The 26586-nt window shown below is 48.3% G+C and overlaps 1 protein-coding gene and 1 long non-coding RNA gene across 18 annotated transcripts in view; one reads left to right on the forward strand and one right to left on the reverse strand.

Annotated features, from left to right (window-relative positions):
- Positions 1–258: 258 nt before the first annotated feature.
- LOC111747744 (uncharacterized) lies at positions 259–25634 on the forward strand. 14 transcript variants are annotated; one of them, XR_010318554.1, is made up of 6 exons: positions 259–1069; positions 2445–2488; positions 3987–4105; positions 16618–16749; positions 23137–23462; positions 24680–25634. It is a non-coding gene; the product is annotated as an uncharacterized LOC111747744 (long non-coding RNA). The 14 variants fall into 14 exon arrangements; XR_010318559.1 differs by having other exon boundaries at positions 24729–25634; XR_010318555.1 differs by having other exon boundaries at positions 16681–16749.
- The window catches only part of BCL7A (BAF chromatin remodeling complex subunit BCL7A), a 33063-nt gene continuing 25530 nt past the window's right edge, over positions 19054–26586 (reverse strand). For 2 of the 4 annotated variants that reach the window (XM_023539255.2, XM_003420293.4), the window contains 2 exons: positions 25566–25747; positions 19054–20718 (listed from right to left, as the gene is read on the reverse strand). In XM_023539255.2, the coding sequence (XP_023395023.1) occupies positions 20647–20718; positions 25566–25747 (254 nt within the window). In that variant the 3' untranslated portion in view covers positions 19054–20646. The remainder of the gene's footprint in view (positions 20719–25565; positions 25748–26586) is intronic. The other 2 variants (XM_023539256.2, XM_003420294.4) reach the window with 1 other exon arrangement.

A 26586-nucleotide genomic window follows, 5' to 3' on the forward strand; every position in this document is an offset into this window, starting at 1 on the left:
CCTGAGGGACGCCGGCCCGGGCCGCGCGCCGAGTGTCCGCAAGCGCCGCGGCGGGGGAGGGGCAGGCCCGCGGGCGCCTCGGTGCCGGCCCCGGCGTGACGTCACGAGAGCCTCGGCCAATCGGCTGCCCGCGTCGGCCTCTTAAAGGCGCAGGGGATCCTCTCCGGATCTAGGCGGACAAAAAAAAAAAAAAAAAGGGGAACAGGAGGCCACGCCTCCCTGCCCCGGCCCTCTCCACCGCCGCTCGTCCTCGCTGCCAAGGTGGCGGCGCGACGCCGTGTCCGGGCCCCCGCTCGCGTGTCGTGCCCTGAGTGGCGTTGGCCGAGCAGGCACTGCTGACCCCACCCGGGTGCGCCCCGCGCCCCCCTTGAAATCGCCCTGCGACCTCGCTGAGGCCCGGATAGCGCTCCACGTGGTGGGTCGGGGTGGGGCTCCTTCCCCCTCCCAGGCCTGCTGTCCCCTGCAGGGCCAGGAACTTCCCTCGTTTTTCTGAACCTTGCGGCTATTATCCCCATTTTGTTGGTGAGAAGACTGAGTAGCAGAATGCCAAAGTGTCCAACGCGAGAACAAGAAGACTTCTCCCTGGCACCTCCCATCTGCAGAGGTGAAAAAATGGCTCTGCCAAGTTAAGGAACTTTCTTAGATTTGAACCCAACTGGGTTTTGTCTGCCTGCAGACCCCAGCTCCTCTAACCACCCGGACCGGGCGGGTAGTTAAAATATTGTCGTGATTGTGGTCAAAATCTTCAGTGAGCAGGAGAACCAGCCCATAAACAACGCCAAAGGGAAAATTTTCACCACTGTCAAAATGGGAAACAATTGCCTAAGCCTCAGAGAGTGACAACTGAAAACAGTGGCTTAGCACGCACGGTTCCTGGCACAGAGGAAGTGCTCAGTAAATGTACAAGAGGCTGAAGGAATTGACTTCTCCAAGGAGTCAAACCGGTTGTTGAATGCTGCCCAGGAGATTTTTACCCCATGTGACAGAGTAGCGCTGCCCCAATAGAGTTTTCTTGGCTGTGATCTTCACAGAAGCAGATCACCAGGTGATTCTCCCACAGAACCGCTGGGTGAGTTTGGACTACCAACCTTTTAAGACAGGGAGCAAAGGCCCTGAGATTGGAGGGTGCATGTTTGAGGAATAGCAAAGAGACTGCTGAAGTGGTTAGAGGAGAAGCAAGTAAAAGAGAGATAGGCTATACTACCAGGGAGGTAATAGGGGGTTGGGTATGGAACCTAGGGACTTACTAAGGCAGAGAACAGATGGCCCCCCATATCTGCAAACAAAGTAACAAGAAATGGGCCAGGGCACAAAAACAAAGCCATTCCCCAGAACAATGGGGCAGGGTATCAAAAAATAGCCAGCAAACTTCTTTAAAGTTGTCTTTCAGAAGCAGCTGGAGAAAACCAGCCCTAGGGACTGGGCAGAATACCCACCTGTGACCGCTGTGTGACCTTCCACCAGGGGTAGTGAGGGGCTGCAGCAGCAGCAGGGAGACTGTGCAGGTGCGACACCCCATAATAAGTCCTGCTGTGAATCCCAGAGGCCTCCGGGACAGGAGCCATCTTGAAAGGCTGCTGTGCGAGGCACTGTAGGTAACATATCCCCACCTGTGCCTATGAATAAACATGAATCTTTTCCTGCCCAAGAACTTTTAAAAACCCAGGCCCACCTTTTGTTCAGTGAGATGGGGGTATGTATTGCTCTAGGCCCTCCTCGTCTCCACTTGCAAGCCTCTTCGATAAACCTTTGCTCGTGTGGAAAACTCTACATGCTTTACCTGCTCATTCTTGACCAGTGAGAGGCAAGAACCTTATTCTGGTAACACTTTTGGTTATGCGCCGAGCACTTAACGGTCACACTACCAGACCTAGAAATTGCCAATTCCAGTTGCCATCGAGTCATGGCAACCCATGTGTGTCAGAGTAAACCGTGCTGCACAGGGTTTCAGTAGCTGATTTTTTGAAAGTAGATCACCCTCCCTTTCTTCCAAGAATGGACCTGAACTCACAACCTTTCCATTAGCAGCCTAGCGTGTTAACCATTTGCACCAACTCAGGGACTCCAGAAAATGCCAATACCCAGAGTACTCAACCATTTTTTGACCCGTAGAAACAGCAATTTCATACGGTTCAACTTAATGGTTGACACTTTAGGAAACCTGTCCAGGTTTCAGGAGGGCCAGCATGAGATTAGAGTTGGGGGACCAGGAGGGCAGGTGAGACGGCTAGGCTAATAGCACCCACCGTATCCCAACCGGGCCTCTGAGTCCTCTGCAGCCGCTCTGAGCGTAGCTTTGGAGCAGTTTCACTTCCAGATTTGAGTGGGGCTTGAGTGCCAGCCCCACCCTCTTCCTGATAAGGGCCTCCACATGGCGGGGCGGGGGGGGTGGAGTGACAGACAAAGGGCTCTTACCAAAATGGATTTGCTCACTCCTTCCATAGATGGCTGCAGGAAAGGATGGGCTAGAGAGACTGGAAGCTTCCGGGTGAGTTTGAGACTTCCTCCTTTGCCCAAACCACCTCTTCGAACTCTGGTTGTGACTGTCTGAAAGTTCACCTTTTGAGTTGCCTTTCTCTGAAGACTTTTCTCTTTGGTAAAATCTTAAATGCCCAACCACATTCGATACAGCAATTCCACTTCCGGATATATGTATAAGCATGATAATTGTAGCATCCCTCGTAATAGGTAGGAGCCCTGGCAGCACGGTGGTTAAGAGCTTGGCTGCTAACCAAAAGGTGAGCAGTTAGAATCCACCAGCTGCTCCTTGGAAACACTGTGGGGCAGTTCTACTCTGTTCTATAGGGTTGCTATGAGTCGGAAACAACTTGAAGGGAACAGGTGGTTTGGATATAATAGATAAACTCATTGTTATCGTTAGCTGCCGTTGAGTAGGCACTGACTCAGGGTGACCCCATGCACAACAGAAGGAAACGTCCAGTACTGCGCCATCTTCACGTTCATTGGAATGTTCAAGTCCGTTGTTGCGGCCATAGTGTATTCTGAGTTCCCTCCAGTCTCTGGGGCTCAGCTTCTAGCACTATGTCGGACAATATGCTGGGTGTTCCTTGGCTAATTTTTGGAAGTGTGATCACCAGGCCTTTCTTCCTAGCCTGTCTTAGTGTGAAAGCTCCACTAAAACCTGTCTCCCATGGGTGACCCTGCTGGTATTTGAAATACTGGTGACATAGCTTCTAGCATCATAGTAGCACATCACCCACAGTATGTCAAACTGACAAAAGGGTGATGGGATAAACTCATCAGAAACAATATAATGTCTAATGAGAGAAGATTCATTAAATACATTATAGCCCCAAATATAATGGAACACTATGCCAGATATTTTAAAAGATGTAAATGTATATATGTTGACATGGAAAGATGTCCCTGACATACTGTTGAGTGCGGAGACAACTTTTTAAAAGCATCAGTAGTATAATATCAATTTCACAAAAATACATTTATATATTACACATATGTGTGTGTGTGTGTAAAAATGTCAGAAAGCACACCGTAATGTTAACATTGGTTATCTCTGGGTGGGGTGGTTTTTGTTTTCTTCTTTTTGCTTCTTTATATTTTATTTTTCCAAAACAAATATGTACTCAGTGGCATCACTAGGGTTGGTGTCACGTAGTACAATGGTAACTCATGGTGTCACCCCCCCCATGGACCTCCTTCTTAACCAGACCATACAGAACCCCTAGTAATGTTTATTATCAATTTTAATCATAGGATAATACATAATAAATATAGTTGTAAATTGCTTAAATGTAATATTTCTTAGATTATGTGAATACTAACAACAAAATTTTGTAAAATCTTTCTACGTTGAATTACAACATTATGAGTGACTGAGTGGAAGCCTGTTTTGATTTTTCTCCTTTTAATTACTACTTCATTCTCAAAAAATTTGTTGATATAGGTTCACAAATACTAATTAGCACAATATTGTAGCTACAAAAAAAAATTTTTTTTTTTTTTAGCTGCAACACCAGAAAATTTGACGAAATTAGCAACTATAAAAACACTGGCAACAACCAACAGTGTGTGCTTGTGGCCCATGCAGACCAAACGGCATGATCCCAAGAGTCATCGTAACCGGGTAATAATGACAGCTCTGACCAGAGCGCATTAGAAATTCAACAAGTAAATTAGCACACGGTTTTAACCTTGTTGGTATATTGATTGGAGCCCTGGTGATGCCGTGGTTAAGAGCCTGGCTGCTAACCGAAAGGCTGGCAGCATGAATCCACCAGCTGCTCCTTGGCAACCCAATGGGGCAGCTCTGCTCTGTCCTGGAGAGTCGCTGTGAGTTGGAATTGACCCGACAGCAATATGATTAGTTTTTTTTTGGTTTAGGAATATTGATACATATAAGCTAGGCTTACGAAAAATGTTTTTGTTGTTGTAACTAACTACAGGGATATTTTTATAAAAAATGATAAGAATTCTGCTGAAACAGTGCACAAAAGTTTTATAGACAGTCACTTTGGTGCCACCCCCTCTGACAGCGGTCCGCACCCCCCTACACCACCCTCGTGATACCACTGATGCGTTATTTGTATACATATGTTTTAAGTTTTTACAAATAAACATCAGTTCCCTAGAAGGAGGTAACTCCTGAAGGCTGAAGTTGCAAACTGGCAGCTCCTGCGCCATGTTCAGTGCACAGACATGCCTTGTTTAATCCTCACCAGAAATTTCTAGAAGACTGTGTTAGGGAAGAAACAAGACTTGAGGGAAATCACAGTTAAAAATGCAAAACAGAGAGGGCCACTGAGATGGAGCTCAGTTACGGAGGGGGTTCCAAGCTCACAGTCAGCGGCTGGAGGGAGAAGGCGAAGGCCTCAGGGGCAGTTTTCAGGGAAATGTGAAAACCTTGCAGAGCATCTAGACTGACGTCCCCTCCTCCCCTCCTAATGAGTAGTGGGCAGCAATAGCAAATAGTGAACAGGCAGGGCAGTGCCCCTGGTAGCTAACAGCTCTTCCGAGGAAGGACAAAGAGCTCCCAGGCCCAGAAGACAAACCACAAGAAAACAGAACCTGGTAGGACAGACGTCTCCTCTCCCCAAATCCAAGGAAAAATGCTTCGTTATAATCAAATCAGCAATCAGGCAAATAGGAGTTCCCAAACACAAAGGATTCCAGACAAACCAAAGTCAGCAACTGAGGAAAGTTAACATCCTGTAAGAAAGAAAAAAAAAAAAGGCACGCCAGTTGCTTCAAGGCCATTCGGACTCATGGCGACCCCATTGGCTGCAGAGTAGAACTGCCCTCCATAGTTTTTAGGGCTGTGAACTTTGGAAGCAGATCACCACATCTTTCTTCCGAGGCCCCACTGGGTGAGTTCAAACTGACTACCTTTCGGTTTTCACCACAAGAAAACCACCTACATAGGTGAGCTAAGCAGACCCTGGCTGGTGCAGACAGTTAACGCTCTTGGCTGCTAACCAAAAGGTTGGAGGTTCAAGTTCACTCAGAGGTGTCTCAGAAAGAAAGGTCTGGCAATCTACTTTTGAAATATTAGCCATTGAAAATCTTGTGGAGCACAGGTCTCCTTGGACACACATTGGGTCATCGTGAGTTGGAACTGACTCGATGGCGTTAACTGGAGAACTAACAAGTCAGGGGAGGGGGAGGGGAGCAGGGGAAGTTAACAGAACAAGCAGAAGACTTTAAAAATAATTCATTGTACTAAATGCTATACAGTGGTTAATTTCACGTTATCTGAATTTCACCTCAATTAACTGGGGCTACAGATGTTGCCTTATTTCACTAAATGTGGGTTTTCTGCCTCTCCTTCTCTTGTACTATGGGGATGACTTTGGAGAAAAAGGACAGGTAAAAGTATCTTTACCATAGTAAAAACTAGCATCTAAATAGTTTTTTGTTTTGTTTTTTTTAATTTGACTAATTTGCTATGTTAGTTTTCTAACCAGTTGTTGTGTCATCGTTTCTGATTCGTAGCAACTCGTGTGTCTCAGAGTACAACTGTCCTTCATAGGATTTTCAGGGCTGTGACCTTTTGGAAGCAGATTGCCAGGGCTTTTTTCCAAGGTGCCTCTGGGTGGGTTCCAACCACTAACCTTTTGGTTAGTACCCCAGTGCTTGACAGTTTGAGCCACCCAGGGACTCCTATTAGTTTCCTAGGGTTGCCCTAATAAATGACCACAAACTAGGATCAAGAAGCGATATCATGATAAATGGAGAAAAGATTGATGTTCTCAAGGATTTCATTTTACTTGGATCCACAATTAACACCCATGGAAGCAGCAGTCAGGCAGTCAAACAACGTACTGCACTCAGCGAATCTGCTGCAAAAGACCTCTTTAAAGCGTTGAAAGGCAAAGATGTCACCTTGAGGAGTGAAGTGCACCTGACCCAAGCCATGGTGTTTTCAGTGGCCTCATTTGCATGTGAAATGAACAATGATAAGGAAGACTGAAGGACTGATGCCTTTGAATTATGGTGTTGGCGAAGAACATTGAGTATACCACGGACTGCCAGAAGAACAAACAAATCTGTCTTGGAAAAAAAACAGCCAGAGTGCTCCTTGGAAGCCAGCCTTCGTCTCACATACTTTGGACATATTATCAGGACAGACCAGTCCCTGGAGAAGGACATCATGCTTGGTAAAGTAGAGGGTCAGAGAAAGAGAGGAAGACCCTCGATGAGATAGATTACAACAATGGGCTGAAACATAATAAAGATTGTGAGGACGGCACAGGACCAGGCAGTGTGTTCTGTTGTGTATAAGGTCACTATGAGTCGGAGCCGACTTGATGGCATCGAATAACAACAACAGGTGACTTAAAACAACAGAAATTTATTCTATCAGTTCTGGAGGCTGGAAGTTTGAAATCAAAGTGTCAGTAGGCCCATGGTCCCTTTGAAGGCTCAAGGGAAGAATCCTTCCTTGCCTCTTGGTGATTCCTAGCAGTCCTTGGCATTCATTGGTTTGTAGCTGCTTCACTCCAGTCTCTGCCTTCCTCATCATACATGTGTCTGTGTCTCTTCTCCACTTCTTATAAGGCCTCCAGTCATAGGATTTAGGACCCATCTTAATCCAGTATGACCTCATCTTAACTAATTACATCTGTAAATATTCTATTTCCAAATAAGATCACATTTGAGGTTTTGAGTGGACATGAATAATTTCTTTGGAGGGGAACAGTATTCAACCCACTGTATTTGCTAACATTTAAAAAAATCATGACATTTCCTATAAACACTAGAATGTTAGGATTTTCTTGAAGTACCATAAGGTCTGACACTATGGAGCCCTTATTTCCACATGGCAGCAGCTGGAGCTAAGGAGCAACTGTCCTGTTTGACACAGCATGTGCACCCCAGTTTCCCACAATCCCCACCACTCCCTATTGCCCCAATCTGTTTTGTTCATTTACATTACCTGCCAGTTTCCTGCAGGCATTTAAGTTTACAATCTCTGCTAAGGCGTATTATCAGCTCTGTGCCCCTCAGTGGAACAAGTTAATGGAGACTTTTCCTACTCTGGGCTGTGGGAGAGAGGAGAGGATAGCCACAGGAGAGGTGAGGGTTACAGAAGGAAGAGGACACATTGGGGACCAGACCTTGGGGTGGGATGATTGAAGAAGGTGAGAGGACTCGGGGGACAAAACTTTCATAATCTGAAGAAAATTAATACTTACTTCATAGAGTTGTGGTGAGGACTGTGTTAATATACATGTCAAGTACTTAAAACAGTGTCTGGCACCTATAGTGAGTGGTACCGTTTGCTGTTGGTGTTTTTATTTGTTCGGTTTTATTGCAGTGTGCTTTACATACTGAGTCCCTGGTTGGTGCAAGCTGCGAACACACTTAGCTGCTAACCAAAAGTTGCGGATGTTTGAGTCACGTGGGGTCGCCAGACTCGACAGAACTGGTGATACTCAAGTCTGTCCTGAGCAGAACTGCCCCATAGGGTTGGTTTCCGAGGCTGTAATCTTTCCGGAAGCAGACTGGCGCATCTTTCTCCCGCAGAGCGGTTGGTGGGTTTCGAACCACAGACAGACCTTTCAGTTACCAGCTGAGCACTTAACCACTACGCCACCAACTTACTTAATGTAAAGTTCTCTCTTTTTAGTGTAGTTTCACAAGTTTCAGCAAATACATACAGTTATGTAACCACCATGACAACCAAGAAATCAGACAGTTCCAACCCTCCCTCCCAAATTCCCTGTTGCCCCTCCCTCTCTCCACTCCCAGCCCCTGGCAGCTACTGTTCTGTTGCTTGTTCCTATTTTTTCTGCCTTTTCCAGGATATCATATAATGGAATCATTCAATAAATAGCCTTGAGTCTCTCTTCTTTCATTGAGGGTAACGCATCTGTGATCCTTCCGTGGTGTCGCAGGTATCCGTACTTCATTCCCTTTAAAGCCACTATAAACATTCCCACAGTAGTTTTTGCTGAACATACATTTGGGTGTGTGAACATATATTTTAACTAGTTTTTTTTGTGTGTGTGTGAACATACATTTTAATTTATCTTGGGTATAAGCTACCTAGGAGCAGAATTGCTGGATTGTATGGTAAGTTTATGTTTAATTTTATGAGAACCTGCCAAACTCTTTTCCAAAGTGGCTCCTACCAGGAGAGTATGAGAATTTCGGTTGCTCCACACCCTTGCCAACACTTGGTGTGGTCAGTCTTCTTAGACTTTGCAGCTGGGGTGGTGTAGTGGTTAAGAACTTGGCTGCTAACCAAAAGGCTGGCAGTTCCAAATCAGTCCTTGGAAACCCAATGGGGCAGTTCTACTCTGTCCTATATAGGTTGCTATGATTCCGACTATGAGTCAACAACAATGGGTTTGGTTTTTTGGTTTAGTGGGGGTGAAGTGTATCTCATTATGGTTTTCATTTACATTTCCCTAATGACTAATGATCAGCACCTTTCATGTGCTTTTTTACCATTCATATATTTCCTTTGATGAAGTGTCTATTCAAATAGTTTGCTAGGCTTTTTTATTGGGTGGGGGTGTTAATTTTCTTATTATTGAGTTTTGAGAGATATTTATATATTCTGGATATGTGTCCTTTATCAGATACAGGTTTTGCAAATATTGCCTGCCAGTCTGTGGCTTGTTTTTTCATTCTCTTGGTACCTTCAGCAGAGCAGAAGTTTTTAATTTTGATGAAGTCCAATTGACGAATTTTATTCTTTTATGGGTACTGCTTTAATGTCAGATCTAAGAAATATTTGACTGACCCAAGGTCACTGAAATTTTCTCATGTGTTTTCTTCTAGAATTTTTGAGAGTTTTAGGTTTTGCATTTAGATCTCTAATCCATTTTGAGTAAATTTTAGTATAAGATGCAAGGTATAGGTTGAGGTTCTTTTTTTGCTCATGAATGTCCAATTGTTCCAGCACCATTTGTGAAATATTCGCAATTATTACCAACACTATTGTTATTCCATTGTTCTTGGGGGTTAGGGGCCAGCAAGGGGGCCTCCTGGCCTCATCTTGTAATTTAATCAGCGGCCAGACATCCTTCAAACCTAACAGCTGGGACCATTGCAGTTCTTTGCTGGCAGAATTGGTCTCAGGTTGCTTCCCCTCCTCTCTTCCTGAAATCCTCTGTATAAAACAAACCATGAAAGGCCAGGGGTGGCCTAGCGGTCTGGCAACGTCCCTTTGAAAATAAACATGTGAAGAATCTGAAAGGCAGTGGCCACCTCTGGGGACTACTTGAAGAAACAGTTCAGGACCGGTACATCCGCCACGCGTGGCTCTCTTGCCCCTGTCGCGCGTCAGGTCGGACGCGGCAAAGCCAAACAGGATCCCAATGGCTTCAGATCACCTCTGGCCAGGGAAACCCCCCAGGCCTTGGCAAGGAGAGGCCACCTGGTGGAGAACATCTATACATGGGGGCAGCCGGAAGAATTCTGTGGCTGAAGAGCCCTTCACACTTTTCACAGCCCTCCTCACATGTTCTGGTCTTATTGGCCCCACACAAGCCTGCGGTGGCCAGGGCGGGGACTCGTTTCATAAACACGGAAATTGAGGCATGGAAAAGGGCCCCGTGAAGAAATAGGTAAGAGCAGGTTTGGAAATGTTTTTAATAGCTTTATTAAGGTATAACTGACATGCCTTAAAAAGTCACCCATCTTAAAAAAAAAAGTCACCCATCTTAAGGGTACAATTCAAAGAGGAAGTTTACACAATTGTGTAATCAGCCCCACAATTCAGTTTTAAGAATATTTCCATCACCTGGAAACACCCCCTTGTACCCCTTTCCAGGCATTACCTTCTCCCAGCCCCAGGCAACCACTGATCTGCTTTGTCTCCACAGTCCTGCCTTTTCTAGAAATTTTATATAAATGGAATCATACAGAATGTAGTCAAGGTGAGACTTCAAGTCAGAATCTATCAGGGAAGCCAGAGAGCTAGGAGTCACTTTCTTTGAGCCTCAGTTTTCATGTCTTTAAAACGAGGCTATGAATTCAATCCCCCTCTTAGGACTGAAAACCAAAAACCAAGCCAGCTGCTGGGCAGTCGACTCTGACGCGTGGTGGCCCCCTATATGCCAGAGTAGAGTATGCTCCACAGGGTTTTCAATGATTGATTTTTCAGAAGTAGATTGCCAGGCCTTTCTTCCAAGGTGCCTCTGGGTGGACCGAACCTCCAGTCTGTGAGTTTGCAGCTGACTGCATTAACCACCTGCAGCCTGTAGGGGCACCCTCAGGGTTGAAGCCTGGGTGAAATGAGATAATGGAGGTCTGAAATCTTGCATGGCACATTCATAATTTTCCCAAACTGGAAAGATCCTAAATGGCCAGCAACAGGAGAATGGATAAGTGAGCACACAGTGGTATAGTCTACCTCATGGGATATTCTCCCGCAGTGAGAACGCATGAACTATGATATTCGACAATATTGACAGGTTTCACTGACATCGTATTGAGTCAAAGGAAGACACAAAAGTGCGCACACTGTGTAATACCCTGAATATGAAGTTCAAAAACAGGCAAAACGAATCTGCGCAAGCAGAAGTCAGGTAGTGGTTACCCTCAGGCAGGCAACGACTGGACGGGGATGCGAGGGAGACTTCCGGGGGGTTGGTAAGGTTCTCCTTCTTTATCTGGATACTGGTTATATAGTTACACATAGTCATATATAGTTCAGTGTGAGACAATTCGTTGACCTGGCTGGCCTTTATGTGTACACTTCTCCGTGTGTAGGTAATATGTCAATAAACAGTTCAGAAAAGTCTTACATGGTGCCTGGTACATAGTAAAACCAGTTCCCATCAAGTTGACTCTGACTCAAGGTGACCTTGTGTGTCTGAGCAGAACTGTGTTCCACAGGGTTTTCATAGCTGATTTTTCAGAAGCCAGGCCTTTCTTCTAAGGCACATACGGATGGACTTGAACCTCCGACCTTTTGGTTACCAGCTGAGCATATTAACTGTTGGCACCACCCAGGATTCCCTGGCACACTGTAGGCAATTATTATTATTCTTTCTACTACAAGTTTCAACAGAGGTGTGTGGTCTAGTGCAGGGCCAGATGGCAAAGGTTTTAGACTTTGTAGGCCATATGGTCTCTGTTGCACCTATTCGACTCTGCTGTTGTAGTGCGAAAGCCCCCATGAACAGTAAGTGAATAAATGGGCATGGCTGTGTTCCCGTAAGACTTTAGTTACAGAAATAGGTGGAGGGCTGGATTTCCTGACTCCTCATCAGGGTGGAGCCCTGATGACACAGTAGTTAAGAGCTTGGCTGCTAACCAAAAGGTCAGCAGTTCGAATCCACCAGCTGCTCCTTGGAAACCCTGTGGGACAGTCCTATTCTGTCCTATAGGGTCTCTATGAGTCGCAATTGACTAGATGGCAATGGTTGCTTGATGGTCTAGTGGGAGACAGGCTGGGTTCCAAAGCCTTCTTCACTGAGTCCTTATAGGACTCTGGGTCAGTCACTTCCCTGGCCTCAATTTTACCATTTGTTTAAAAAAGATTTTTCCTTTTTTTTTATAATGGGGAGGCTGATCCTTGCTCCAAGCTACCATTCAGGGTTGTGAGGAGATCAAATGAGCTCGTAACTGAGTGAGCCCTGAAGGAGAAAAAAGCAGGATTCAGTCTCTTGAGGTTCTCTGATGTAAAGTCTAGAGAGTCATTGACCCCACGTCACCAGTGCATCCATGGTTACCGGCGTCCCAGGGGTGTCCCAGAGGGAGACAGAACCCACAGGCCTGGCCTGATTCTGGCCCTTGCCTCCTGGAGGTCTTTCCCCAAAGAGCCTGTGGAGAGAGAACCGTGGGGAAGGAGAGAGACTGGAAAAATGAGTCCCCACTGGCCTGTTCCTCTGAGGCCCAGGGCCCTGAAGCTCCTGCCTGGACCTGCTTTTCTGAATAGCTGATGCTGCAGGCAAGGATGTGCTGACAAACCTCCGGCCTTTGCTCAGGCCATTCCCTTAGCTGGAATATCTTACCTTCTGGTGCTTCCTGGTGGGCTTCTAGGCACCCTGCATTGCTTGACTCAGGTGGTGGATCATCTGGGGCATGCTGAGTGGATAACCCCCGTGTCAATCATCTGGGGACGGGGAGGGTCTTCAGAGGCCAAGTCCAAGGCAGCTGGTTGTGGGTCATTCTTGCCTCTCTCTCTAGGCCCCTGGGAGCTGGACTTACAGGAGTCTTGACGTGCTTGGTCCCTGGGTGGTGAAAATGGCTAACATACTCGGCTTCTAACCGAAAGGTTGAAGGTCTAAGCCCACCCAGAGGCACCTCAGAAGAAAGGCCTGGCAATCTACTTCTGAAAAATCAGCCACTGAAAACCCTGTGGAGCACAGTTCTACTCTGACACATATGGGGTCGCCATGAGTCAGCTGACTCAATGGCAGCTAAAAACAGACACGCTTGAGGACAGTAATTAAAATAGAAGTAACAATAACAGCTAACAATTATTGAATTTATTATGCGCCAGGACCCGTCCTGAGCACCTTATGTAGATTAATTCATTTAATCCTCACAGCCCTGTTGTTGCTGTTCGTAGGTGCCGTCAAGTTGGTTCTGTTGTACGTAGGGCACCCTGTGTACAACAGAACAAAACGCCGTCTGTTCCTGCACCGTCCTCATAAATGATATGTTTGAGCCCATTGTTGCAGCCGCTATGTCAATCTGTCTTGTCGAGAATCTTCCTCTTTTTTGCTGACCCTCTACTTTACCAAGCAAGATGTCCTTCTCCAGGGACTGGTCCTCCTGATAACATGTCCAAAGTATGTGAGAGGAAATCTCATCATCCTCGCTTCTAATGAACATTCTGGCTGTACTTCTTCCAAGACAGATTTGTTCGTTCTTCTGGCAGTCCGTGGTATATTCTCCACCAATACCACAACTCAAAGGCATCAGTTCTTCAGTCTTCCTTATTCCCTGTCCAGCTTTCGCATGCACATGAGGCAACTGAAAACACCATGGCTTGGGTCGGGTTCACCTTAGTCCTCAAAGTGACACCTTCGCTTTTTAACACTTTAAAGAGGTCCATGGCAGATTTGCCCAATGCAATATGTCGTTTGATTTCTTGACTGCTGCTTCCATGAGATTTCACTGTGGATCCAAGTAAAATGAAATTCTTGACAACTTCAATCGTTTCTCCATTTATCATGATGTTGTTTATTGGTCCAGTTGTAACGACTTTTGTTTTATGCTGAGGCGTAATCCATACTGAAGGCTGTGGTCTCTGATCTTCATCAGTAGGTGCTTCAAGTCCTCTTCACTTTCAGCAAGCAAGGTTGTGTCATCTGCATACTGCAAGTTGCTAATGAGTCTTCCTCTAATCCTGAAGTCCACTTCTTCTTCATATAGTCTGGTTTCTCAGATTATTTGCTCAGGATGCAGATTGACATCCCTCCCTGATTTTATTAAACCATGCAGTATCCCCTTGCTCTGTTCAAACAGCTGCCTCTTGCTCCATGTACAGGTTCTGCATGAGCACAACTAAGTGTTCTGGAATTCCCATTCTCCACAATGTTATCCATAATTTGTTATGATCCACACAGTCGAATGCCTTTGCATAGTCAATAAAACACAGGTAAACATCTTTCTGGTATCCTCCGCTTTCAGCCAGGATCCATCTGACATCAGCAATGATATCCCTTGTTCCATGTCCTCTTCTGAATCTGGTTTGAACTTCTGGCAGTTACCTGTCAATGTACCGCTATAACTGCTTTTAAATTATCTTCAGCAAAATTTTACTTGTGTGTGTGGTATTAATGATATTGTTCAATAATTTCTACATTCTGTTGGATCACCTTTCTTTGGAATGGGCACAAACATGGGTCTCTTCCAGTTGGCTGGCCAGGTTAACTGCCTTCCCAATTTCTTGGCACAACCTCCCATGCTGCATCAGTTTGTTGGAACATGTAAATTAGTATTCTGTCAACTCCTGGAGCCTTGTTTTCGCCAATGCCTTCAATGCAGCTTGGACTTCTTCCTTCAGTACCATCGGTTCTTGATCATATGCTACCTCCTGAAATGGCTGAGTGTCAAATAGTTCTTTTTGGTACAGTGACTATGTATTCCCTCCATCCGCTTTTGATGCTTCCAGTGCCATTCAATATCTTGCCCCACAGAATCCTTCAATACTGCCAACAACCCTAGTTAGAACTATTATTCCCATTTTATAGATGAGGACACTGTGGCCCAGAAAGATTAAAATACTTGCCTGAGGTCACACAGCTCTGAGGTAGTGGAGCCCTGGCTGCTCAGGCTCATAGAAGGGGCTGCCTCAGAGGTCCAGAGTACGTCCACGTTATTCTTGGTTTATTTTTCACAAAGTTTTAGAAAAGTTCAGGGGGAGAGCTGGCTTCAGGGCTGTCTGGGGCCAAGTGCTCAAATGCTGCTCTCAGGACTCTCACACTGACCATCTTTCAAGGCTTTCCAGTGTTGGCTTCATTCTCAGGCAGGCCTCTCCCCAGTCCAGCCTACAGAGGGTGCCCCTTTCAGAGCAGTCCCTAGGCAATCCCAGGTCTGACTCATTGGGCCACTTTGGACCATGTGACCATCCCTGAACCAATTGCTGTGGCCAGGAGGGACCATACTGATTGGACAGGCCCAGATCACATGGCCACTCCTAGGCACAGCACCAACCCAAACCCTTTGCTGTCCAGTAGATTCTGACTTATAGGAACCCTATAGGACAGAGTAGAACTGCCCCATAGAGTTTCCAAGGAGCACATGGTGGATTCCAACTGCTGACCTTTTGATTAGCAGCCATAGCTTTTAACCACTAGGCCACCAGCCGTTTCCTGAGCAGAGCACCAGCTTCGTTTAATTAAGGACTGAGAATGAGACCCCTACTGGAAGAAGGGGGTAATGCACTGGATAGGCAAAGCCCACGTCCATGGTGAGGGTCTGGAAGAAAGTATCTATTGGTCACCCAGGCCTGGAGCCAGGGAGGGAAGTTAGACTTGATCTTTGAGTTCTGCAGTCCCTCCTCAACCTTGACCCTGGACCTCCATGACACTTATTGGCATGGCCTGGCCTCAGAGCTGTACCTGAGCTTTCTCTGCCTGCCTCCTCAGCCCACCTGTCCCCTCCCCACCCGACCTCACCAAGAGCCTTTGTATCACCGAGGACCACAAAGGCCCTCTTGCCAACTCTGCGCCTCCTGCTTGGCGTCTGTCCCAGTTCCCTAACTGCCACCCCCACCTCCAGCTGGCCTTTCCCTACATTGAAGTTCTTCAGCACAGACCAAACTTCTGTAAACAGCTCAGCAGAGCCGTTGTCAACAAAGATAAACAAGCTTGTTGGCCCCAAACCTGGGTTCCTCCACCATTCTAGGAGTCTCCCCAAGCTAGGCATCAGAACTCGCCCTCCCTTAAGTCCAAACAGCATCAAGCATCTTCCTTAGGTACTGGCTCAGGGGTCAAGTTTGAATCATTCTGCCCAGCACAGATGGTGCTCAATAAATGCCTGTTGATTCTAAATTAAGGAGCTCTGGTGCCACAACAGTGAAGTACTCAGCTGCTAACAGAAGGTTGGTGGTTTGAACTCACGCAATGGCTCTGTGGAAGAAAGACCTGGCAATCTGCTTCCCTAAAGATTACAGCCTAGGAAGCCCTACCGGGCAGTTCTACTCTGTCCTATAAGGTCACTGTGAGTCAGAATTGACTTCCTGGCGCCTAACAACAACCAGCCTAAATTGCCAGTTCCTGTGTACTATGTCTGCTGGATGAAGGGAGAAAGGAGAGGAAGTCAGCTCCACAGAGACAGACAGGATGTGGGAGAGCTAGAGAACCCAAGAGAGAGGTACAGAGGTGAAACGGCAAACAGTGGGGAGCCAGAAATGGCGGGGGGGGGGGGGCGGTGAAGATGAGAATGGCAGAAAGGGGCAAGCTATCGAGAGAGCCTGGAAGGGACATTCAACGAGAGGCAACCCCCACACATAGGAAGACAAAAGGATGAGTGAAAGCAGGCAGGCTAGGGTGTTTTTTTGTTAAGAAAACAAGGAGTCTAAGATCTGTGTTTTGTCAAGCTGAACTTTCCATATCAGGAGTTTATTTAGCTGAGCGACCAATTCTGGTAAAAACATTGGAACATGTTAAAGAGGAAGAGGGTGGGGAGGAGAGAGTCAGACAAAACAGAGAGAACATTTGTCTCCAGGGCTGTCGACAGGGGAGACCTGGGCCAGGCCACACTACAGCAATGTTCCTGTCCCTCGCACAGGCCCCGGTTCCAGGTGGAGGAGGAACAAGAGTGACTGGGTAAAGAAAAAGCCAACTTTGAGCTGAGAGGGTAAGATGTGCCACAGGAACAGGGTGGGGGGGAGGCCCTGGGAAAGTCCTGATTCAGGCCTGACCACAAATCACTAGAGTTAAGACAAATCAGGACAAGGTTGCCAACCAGCTACCAGTTGACCCTCCAGATCCCTGCAGAAGGCCAGAGCCTCCCCACGTTGGGGAGCTGCAAACGGGTGTCCCCGGCCAGGAACCCACGCCGGAAGTCAGGCCCACACAAGGGCCGGTCCCCATTTCCTCAGTTGCACGTGCACGCGGGTGCGCGTGCACACACACACACACCCACACACACACAAACCATGGCAACCCCATGTGTTGCAGAGTAGACAGCACTCCATAGGATTTCCAAGGCTGTGATCTTTCAGAAGCAGATCGCCAGGCTTTTCTTTCAAGACACCTCTGGATGTGCTCGAACCACCAACCTTACAGTGAATTGTCTCGTGCTTAACCGTTTGTGCCAACCAGGGACTCCTCACCTGTGCAAGGTGGCCAATAATACCCACCCTTAGGGAGGAGTATCTATCGGCTTGCCTGGTGCCCAGTTGGTGTTTAATAATGGCAGCTATCATTACTGTGAAGTCAACAGTTTGCTGTGTGCAAGGAGCTTCCAGTCTACTGGAGACAGTGCAAACACACAGCAAGTGGTTTCAGCTACTTCCTCCTGCATAGCCAGAGCCATACAAAGAAAAACCATTGATGTCAAGGCAATTCCAACTCACAGTGACCCTACGGCAAAGAGTAGAACTGCCCATAGGGTTTCCAAGGCTGTAAATCTTTATGGGAGCAGACTGCTACGTCTTTCTCCCGCGGCACGGCTGGTGGGTTCCAACTGCCGACCTTTAGCCCCGAGTGCTTAACCACTGCATCACCAGGGTTCCTAGTGTCACACAGCTGGGTGCAAAAGAGGCTTCACCCTCTGAGTTTACCCTTTATTTTAATGCTACAAAATCACATAGTATTGATGATTTGATTTTTTTTTATTTTCTGAAATGGAACCATTGTACATTGTACAAACCATATCTACTGATGGAATAAATAAGTGAAAAATTATACTGCTGTACAACACGCCAAAAAAAAAAAAATCATAAGGGGGAAAAAATTAGGAAACGGTGAAAAAAGGTCTTTATACCTCTATCAGGTCCTTCGCGATAATGAACATTCCAAACCATTCCACCGTGTGATCATGGGAGGTCTCCACCCCTCTAGGAGCCGGTCAACTGCCTTCCGGATTGTGGGTGTAAGTGCCAGCACTTTGTGGAATGTGTAGCCGCAGCTTCTCCCGACTTGGAGTTTGGCAGGGAATAAGTTAGCCCTGGGAGCCCTTTAGGCCGTGGGGCCTGGTGTCCGTGGAAGGCAGGTGTTCGCTTTCGGCCCCCGCCCGTGGCTTGGCCAGTGAGAGCTTGGATTCTGCGGCGGGGAGGGGGGCGAGGGGTGCAGGGTGGGTGAGGGCATCGGCTCTGAGGAGCGGACCTCGCCGGGGAAGGAAGCACGTCTGGATTTTTGCCTTCTGATCATTCTGCATGGGAGGCCTTCTTGGCCAGCGTTGCGTGTGGGGCGGCTGGCGCTTTGCCGGCATGGCCGTGGTGGGGTCCAACTGGTTCTGACCCCGAGCCCGTTCCTACCTTCAGGCACTTCAGAGAAAAATGGATGACAGCCATGGTACTGTAGGCGGTGTCTTTACCTTCAACTTTGTCAACTCCCCTGGCCTGTCCCGAGGACACCACAGGCGAGGGGCACAGGCGACCCTCGCCAACTTCCCGTTTCCATGGATGTGTGTTTGATTCTCCTTCAGTACTCCAAGGTTGCGACCTCTGGTTTCCCACAAAGAAAAGGAAATCAATCTCCAATTCCTCTTTCATCAAAACATGGAGTTTTGCTGCAAAGAAAAACATTAGCTTTACAGGATCTGGAGGTAAAGCCACCTCGAGACGTGTTGGCAGCTGATGCACCTGGTTGTTTCTGCGTGGAGATGCAGAACACACCTCTCCACAGAACTGACTGCCTGAGGGGGAGATCCAGAAGTACCAGGATTTTATTTCTTTTTTTTTTTTTTTAAGACAGAAACTTTTCGGCATTGCGAACTTCAACATTAAGATTTTCAAAAGTTTTTTTCCCTTATTTCAGGAGACACTTTGCATGAGGTATTTGAAATTCAGGAACATTTTGATTCTTCTTGAAGTGCAGGAAATAGATCGGCTCCCTTAAAAAAGAAAAAAAAAAAAAGGAAGAGCCTCACCCCCAGAAACGCTTAGAAAACGGATTCTGGCAGACACTTCCCGTGGTGTCGTGAGAAGGATCCACACGACGAAGGTGGTACCTGAATAATGCACCATTTAGCAAAAACAAAACAAAACAAAACAAAAAACTAACCAACCAAACCCGCAGCCCCCCACCCCGAATAACACACAACTTAAAGGGACTTGGAACTCCAGTGCAGTGAAGAATGCTCAGGAAAAGGTTTAAGGTCCGAGGAGTCCGTAGATTAGTTAAGAGGAAACCAGGCCTCAGAACCACAGTTGGGCAGTTCGTTCAAGGGGCAGCTCCATTTTTGTGAGAAGCAGCTGTTCCCAGGCAGGCGGGACAGAGATGGTGGCAGGGGGGATTCGGTCACTCCTTTCTAGAGAGAGTGCAAATCTTTTCGATTGCTTGGTGCCTTGTTTGTGGCCTTTGAGGCCTGTCTACCAAGGCCCACTCCCTGCTGGAGGTCCTTCAGCACGTTCTGGGAACAACCCCTTTGTTCACTCTGAGGAACAGGAACAAGAAGCAGAAGCGAGCCGTTTCGGCCACCTGCCAGGGGGAGGGCAGGGTGAAGGGGAACAGAGGGCAGCGGGTTACTCTGGGTTTGAAACCCAAACAATGTCCTATGAGAAAGTTCAGCACCAGCTAGTCCTGCACTCTGTCCCCAGCCTGGGGTCACTGGAAGAAGACACTCTTGCAGCCAGTCAGAGAAGCCATCTCATCTTCGGAGGTCTGGGAGGAAGTGGTGATGGTGGGGGACGTAGGGTCCAAGTGCCAGAAAATCTAGGGGCTCTGCATGTCAGTCTGGCCAAAGAGGGGCTTGGAAACCCCGACCTCAACTGCCCCAAGCAAGGGAGAGCAACTCATGTGCCCAGCCTGCACCGAGGAGGCCAGACCTTGGGGACTGTGCCCTGACACCTGCAACCTTCAGGGCCTTGGAGGCTGGTGCTGCCCCACCCCAGGCTCGGGGCTCACCGAAGGCCTCGCACTTGGAAATGAGCAGGCCAGGAGCTTCCTGCTCCTCCCCAGCCTCAGTTTCCCCGTCTCCTCTCCTCTCTGCCTGCTCTGCTCCGTTCGAAGTCCTAAAGCAGGCGGGTAAGAGACGTGAGAACGGTGGCCGCCGCCATCACTGCAACAAAACCAAGAGGGCACTTTGCAAAAGGAGATGCAAAAACAACCAGGAAACAGGCCAGAGGTCACCTCAAGGGCACAAGGCACGAAAAACGAAAGCAGACAGAACTGGCTGGACAGTGAAAAGCCCCGACGAGAAGGGGCTTCCTGACCAGCACCCCCTCCAACAGCTTATATCGTTAAATAGAGAGGTCGGCGGGGGCGGGGGGGTGGGATACAGCAGCAACACAAATGGAGTCTTGGCTTCGGAGACAGTGTGCAGACAGACAGACGGACACTCCTGAGCAGTCGGCTCCCCTTCCCAAGGACAGCAACTCAAAAAGTTCGAGTGTTTTGCTTCACAGCAGAGTTCTTCAGTGTCCGAGAAGTGACGCCGTTCCAGGTCTTCTGGGATTTACTCTTGGTAAACTTGAAGAGTTAGTAGTTCTGTTCGCACCCACGAGGAACCGCTTGGGTGCAGGGGTTCTAGAATTAAGCCTGCCGACGTAGCTTCCGTGAGCGTGGGTCCCAGCGTTTCATCTAATGTCTACATCTCCTCGGAGTTTTGTTGGGAAGCCTCCAGTTTCATCTTTTTCGAGGGTGGCACTCCTTCCAAATCCTTAAGGGAGGAAGGAAGAAAGGAGAAACACCGTTTAGAACGGACGCCGCACAGGAAGGAACCAAGAGTTTGGATCATGCAGCCTACATGTGGACCTCTAGGGCTCATGGGAGCTACAGCGGCTTCACCCCCAAACTCCGTCTTGTGGCTGTGAAGCCCCGTACGCCCTGGTCCAGCCACCCCAGCTTTCTTCCAGGTCTTCCGATACACCAAGGCTGTTGTCACCCACACTGCTTCCTCTGCCTCTAAACTGGACCCCCCAAGCCTCCTAGTCTGCATCAGGTGTTCCTACTATCAATCTCCCAATTTGTAATTAATTACAGGGTCGCTATTTGTACACAGAGTCCCTGCGTGGTGCAAATGGTTAACACTCTCAGCTGCTAACTGAAAGGCTGGCGGTTTGAATCCACCCAGAGGTGCCTCAGGAGAAGGTCGTGGCAATCTGCTTCCAAAGCAGCAGCCACGGAAAACCCTGTGGAGCACAGTTCTACGGTGACACACCTGTGGCAACCCACCTGTGGCCGCCCTGAGTTGGATTCAGTTCGAAGGGGACTCTTTTTTTTTTTTTTTTAATTTGTGCACAGTCCACCTGTCCCAGCTCTAGTACCACCTCCCCAGGGACCCTGACTGAATTTGTTCTGTTGACTGCAGCTCCTCCAGGGCCCAACCCAGGTGCCCAGCATGGGGCAGGCCCTTGGCTTTGCTGATGGAATAAATGTAATTTTATATGTTAACCCATTGCCATCAAGTTGATTCCAATTCATAGTGACCCTACAGGACAGAGAAGAACTGCCCCATAGGGTTTCCAAGGCTATAAATCTTTATAGAAGCAGACTGTCACATCTTTCTCTTGTGGAGCGGTTGATGGATTAGAACCACAGACCTTTCGGTTAGCAGCTGAGCGCTTAACCATTGCCCCACCAGGGTTCCTTGTATATATGTTATTCTGGGGAAAAAGCTGTCACCAAATTCCCAGAAAGTCCCATAACCCAAAAGAGGTTAAGCACTCACTCAGCCACCTCCTCCTTGACTTCCCCACGTGGTTATCTCGGGCAGCGCAAACCTGACCTGTCACCCAACACTGAACTCTTGATTTTACTCACACTAACAGGTCCTTGGACAGTACCCTGAGTCCTCCCTCTCTCTCCATCACCCCCAACATCCAACCTACTAGCCAGTCCTATCAACTCCATCTCCAGAATAACCCTGATCTGCCCACTCCTCTCCCCACCCACAGCCACCTTCCACCATCTCCACCTCCACCATCTCCGCCTCCCCACTGCCACTCGGCCCCCCTCTACACCACTCAATGCAGCCGAAACCATCTTTTTACAACACGAAACCAAAAAACCAAGTCCACTGCTGTCGAGTCAATTTCAACTCATAGCAACGCTATAGGACAGGGTAGAACTGCCCGACAGAGTTTCCAAGGAGCACCTGGCAGATTCGAACTGCCGACCTCTTAGTTAGCAGCCGTAGCACTTAACCACTGTGTCACCAGGCTTTCCTTACAACACAAATTGTACAGAAAATACAAAACCCTCCCAGTACTTTCCTAAGAAGGATCCCTGGTAGCAAAGGGTTAATTACTTGACTACTAACCTAAAGGTTGGAGGTTCAAACCCACCAAGTGGCTACACAGGAGAAAGATCTGGCAATCTGCTCCCGTAAAGATTACAGCCAAGAAAACCCTATGGGGGCAGTTCTGCTCTGTCACATGGGGTCGCCATGAGTTGGAACTGACTTGACGGCACCGAACAACAACAGTTTCCCACTGAATTCAGAACAGAACCCACACTCCTTACCCTGGCCAGCCAGGCCCGGTGACTGTAATCTAGCCCGTGCCTACTCTGCACCCCCTCCGTATTGCTATTCTCTTCCGTGCCCGCTATGGTCCAGCTGCACCGTTTGCTCTTTTGGTTCCTCCTGTTTGCGCCTGTCTCAAGGCCTTTGCACCTTAGCTTCCCACTGCCTAGAAAGCAGCCTTCCCTGCCCGAACGTCTCATCCCTCAAATCCCTGCCCATACCAGTTCCTCTCGGCCCAAGCTCTCCAGAACCACGCCCCAACCCGTCACACAGCTCAACGGCCACCTGTTCCTCTCTCTGGAAGCACAAACTGCAATGTGTAATTTGTGATATGTGTGTGTGTTTGCTGGGTACTGGCTGGCCCCCCTGGCTCCCATCACAAGCCCATGAAAGTAACGAGGGACGTGTCTGCCTGTCTCACCCTCTACCCCTAGTGCCCAGCCGAGTGCCTGGTACACAGTGGGTGCTCAATCAGTGCTCAGCAGAGCTCACTGGGCCATGGTGTAGGACGGTGCACAGGAGCCAGACTCTTGGCTGAGCCTGAGAGCAGGCGGTGCAGGGAGGCAGGGACGCTGCTGCTTTCTCTCTTCTCGCCCCTCTCTTCTTTATCAGGCAGTGGCCACTGTGCATCCCGAGGAAGGTGGATTGTGTCCTTTGTTCTGGGAGTGCTTGGATTTGGACAGAGACAAATGGGTGTGGAACCTGGAGCAGTGACCAGCTCTGCCTTACAGGAGAAGAACTCCCACCTCCCTGGGCAACCCAGGAATGGGGAGGGAGGGAGGCGAGGGGTGGGAGGGATGGAGGAGAGAAGCGGGAGCTGGAGCCAGAGGAATCTGGGGGGGAAGGGGGTAAACAGGAATGTCTGACCTTCAATGTCAAATTTTTTGCTTTACTGAAATGCATTCTCCATCTTGTTCACAAACCTAGAAACTCTGCAGGTGAGTGTATACCTGTGTTTGCATGTATGTATGTATGTGTGTCTATGTGAATGTGTGCACACTGGTACGTGCATGCGTGTGCACACGTGTGCTCATATGCGTGTCTGTATACGTTTGTGTGTACACACGTATGTGTCTGTGTGCACGTCTGTATGTGCATCTATACATGTGTGCCTCTATGTGCACGTATATGTACATCTGTGTGCATGTCTGTGTGTGTGTGTGTATGTACATGTGGGTCTCCGTATGTATCTGTGTCTGTACATCTGTGTGCATGTGTATCTGCATGTGTGTGCATGTATGTACACGTGGGTTTCTGTATGTGTCTGTATATCTGTGTTTTCATGTGTCTGTGGACGTGTATGTACATCTTGTGTGTGCACACTGGTGTGTGTCAGTGTGTGCATGTGTGTATCTGTGTAAGTGTCCGTGTGTATGTGCATCTGTGCACACATATGTCTGTGTGTGCCTCTGCGTTAAAATGGTGGAGGAGGCCCAATTTCAGGTCTGGGGCCTGGGGAAGCGGGAATGGCGGGGGTTGCTAGCACTTAAAGTCCTGGGCTTCTCAGACATCAGGGCGGCGCACTAGGCCCCCATGTATGGGTCAAAGTTCTAAGCTGACTTTCTCTTCACTGAGCTCCAGAGGCCAGGACCCTCCACTGGCACCTCGGTTGTATATACCATACATGAGACTCTGTTTTTATTCTTTTTAACCAAATGGGCCCCAGCTATACCTTCTGTTCCATGACTTGCTTTTTTCCATTTCACACCACAAGAATGCTTATCAGTACCTGGAAGGGCCACCCACACTTTTTCTAACAGCTACATATTAAACTGTTTTATCCACGGCCCAACATTGATTTAAGCAGCCCCCTTGCACGAGCTTGGGTTGTGGCCAAGCTTCTACCACCCACTGCGAACAAGTCTGCGCTCAAGGCTCCGTCTGTGTCTGTGGGCATCTGGAGGAGGCTCCCAAGGGATGGGTTCCTAGAAGTGAAACTGCAGATCAAAGGGTTGTTGTTGAGTTGTTGGGTGCCATCCAGTAAATTCTGACTCATAGCGACCCCATGTGACAGAGTAAAAGTGCCCAAGAAGGTTTTCTAGGCTGTAATCTAATGGAAGCAGATGGCTAGGCCTTTCTCCTGGGGAGCTGCTGGGTGGGTTCAAACTGCCAACTTTTTGGTTAGCCACTGAGCAGTTAACTATTGCACCAACAGGTCTCCTTAAGAAGTTGTGAAATTCTAAAGCTCTTCCTCTTTGGGGCAGGCCCAGTTCAAGGTCCACGAACTGCAACAATCCTGCTGGGTCCCGTCCCTCCCTTCTGCCACTACTTGGTGGCTGTTTCTCCTGAGGTGCCTGGAAATACTTGGCAAAATGGTGACAGTGCACGAGTTGACTTTTTGATGCCTCTGCGTCCCCACTACCCTGGACAAGCACGTAGGGCTCACAAAGGAAAGTCGTCACAGTGGCCACTCTTCCTGTGTCAGGCTGTGCTAAATATGTCACCCACATTCTCTCACCTGACCCTCAGCCTGGCCCAAAGACAGAGCACCGTGATCCCCATTTTACAGCTGGATATACTGAGGCTCAGAGACGCTAACTGCCCAGCTACTAAGTGATGGGGCTGGGATTCAAAGCCAGGCCCAAACTCAGGGTGTGTGCCCCTAACCATCAGGCCACCATGCTCCTGCACTGCCTGGTTCAGACCCCAGCTGACCAATCGTTATGACCCAGAAGGGACTCCAAGCAGGGGGAACATGGCCAGTCGCAAAATTCTAATGGATGAACCAGGATTTTGATTTCTGAAGCCTTGTCTTCCCAGCACCAAGCAAGCCACTTTGGGTCTCTGAGGCCAGGCAATGCTTTAGTGTTCCCGAGTAAACAAAGCTGAGATCAGGGTAAAGGACAGGTCCTCTCCCTATACCAGGAGCTCCCCAAGACAGGGCCTGTGTGTTGTCCATCACCTTAGCCTGGGTACCCAGGGCGGACACAGGACAGACGCTCACCAATACCACTTAGAGTAAATAATGTCCCAACGAAACCCTAATGATCCTGCATCAACTGTGGACAAGAAACAGAACAACGAAACTCCTTTCAACGTACCCCCAACACCCCAACAGGCTCCGGGCCGGGCTGGCTGCCCCTCTGTGGCCTCAATCGAGGTACCTGAGAGATGGCTGATGTGTCTGTGGCAAGACCCGCATCGCCAGATGGCTGCCTTTCCACTTTCTCTGAACTGTTGGAGTTTTCCATCGAAGACTGTGAGTTCTGCTCGTCAGAGGCATCTGCGGGAGAAGGAAGACGACAGAAGCTGTTTTCAGACACATGAGAACTGGAGTCAGATGGGCCACGTACTGAAAATGCCTGGAAGTGGGAAGTTTTGGGGCTGGCAGTCTTTCAGGACCTGCAACGGGCGAGGCTTGGGAAGCCTCTTATTATTATTATTTTTTGATTATTCTATTGTATATATAAATATAAAATCAAAACATTTGTCAATTCAACAATTTCTTTACATGGGTGGAGTTCCTTAGTGATCCAAACATTTAAGTGCCTGACCACAAGCAAAAATGTTGGTGGTTCAAACCTACCTAGAGGAGCCTCAGAAGATAGGCCTGGTGATCTGCTTACAAGAGGTCACAGCCTTGAAAACTCTATAGAGCAGTTCTATTCTGCACACATGGGGTCACCCTGAGTCAGAGTCGACTCAATGGGAACTATCATGCTAAGCAATCATCACCTCTATCCATTTCCAAGTTATTCCATCACCATTATCAGAAACTCAGTACCCGCAAAGCTAAGACTCACTCCCCGCCCCCTACCTTCCGGCTCTAGTGACCACTAATAAACTTTGGTTTCTATAACCAAAACTCAAACCAAACCTGTTGCTGTTGGGTTGATACCGACTCATGGCAACCCCCCGTGTTACAGGGTAGAACTGCTCCATAGGATTTTCTTGCCTATTCTGTAAATATTATCTTCCTCTTATTTTTTAGTGAAGCCTTTGTAAGCAGCCACGCCACACGCTGAGCTAGGGGCCTCCCGTTCTCTGATGCACACCCATTACTTGCCTCAAGAGAACGAAGGCATCAGCCTCCTGTGCTCCTTGCCTGCAGCGCCCTCTGGT

Source organism: Loxodonta africana, chromosome 19 (genome assembly GCF_030014295.1).
Source record: "Loxodonta africana isolate mLoxAfr1 chromosome 19, mLoxAfr1.hap2, whole genome shotgun sequence".
NCBI classification, from domain to species: Eukaryota; Metazoa; Chordata; class Mammalia; order Proboscidea; family Elephantidae; genus Loxodonta; species Loxodonta africana.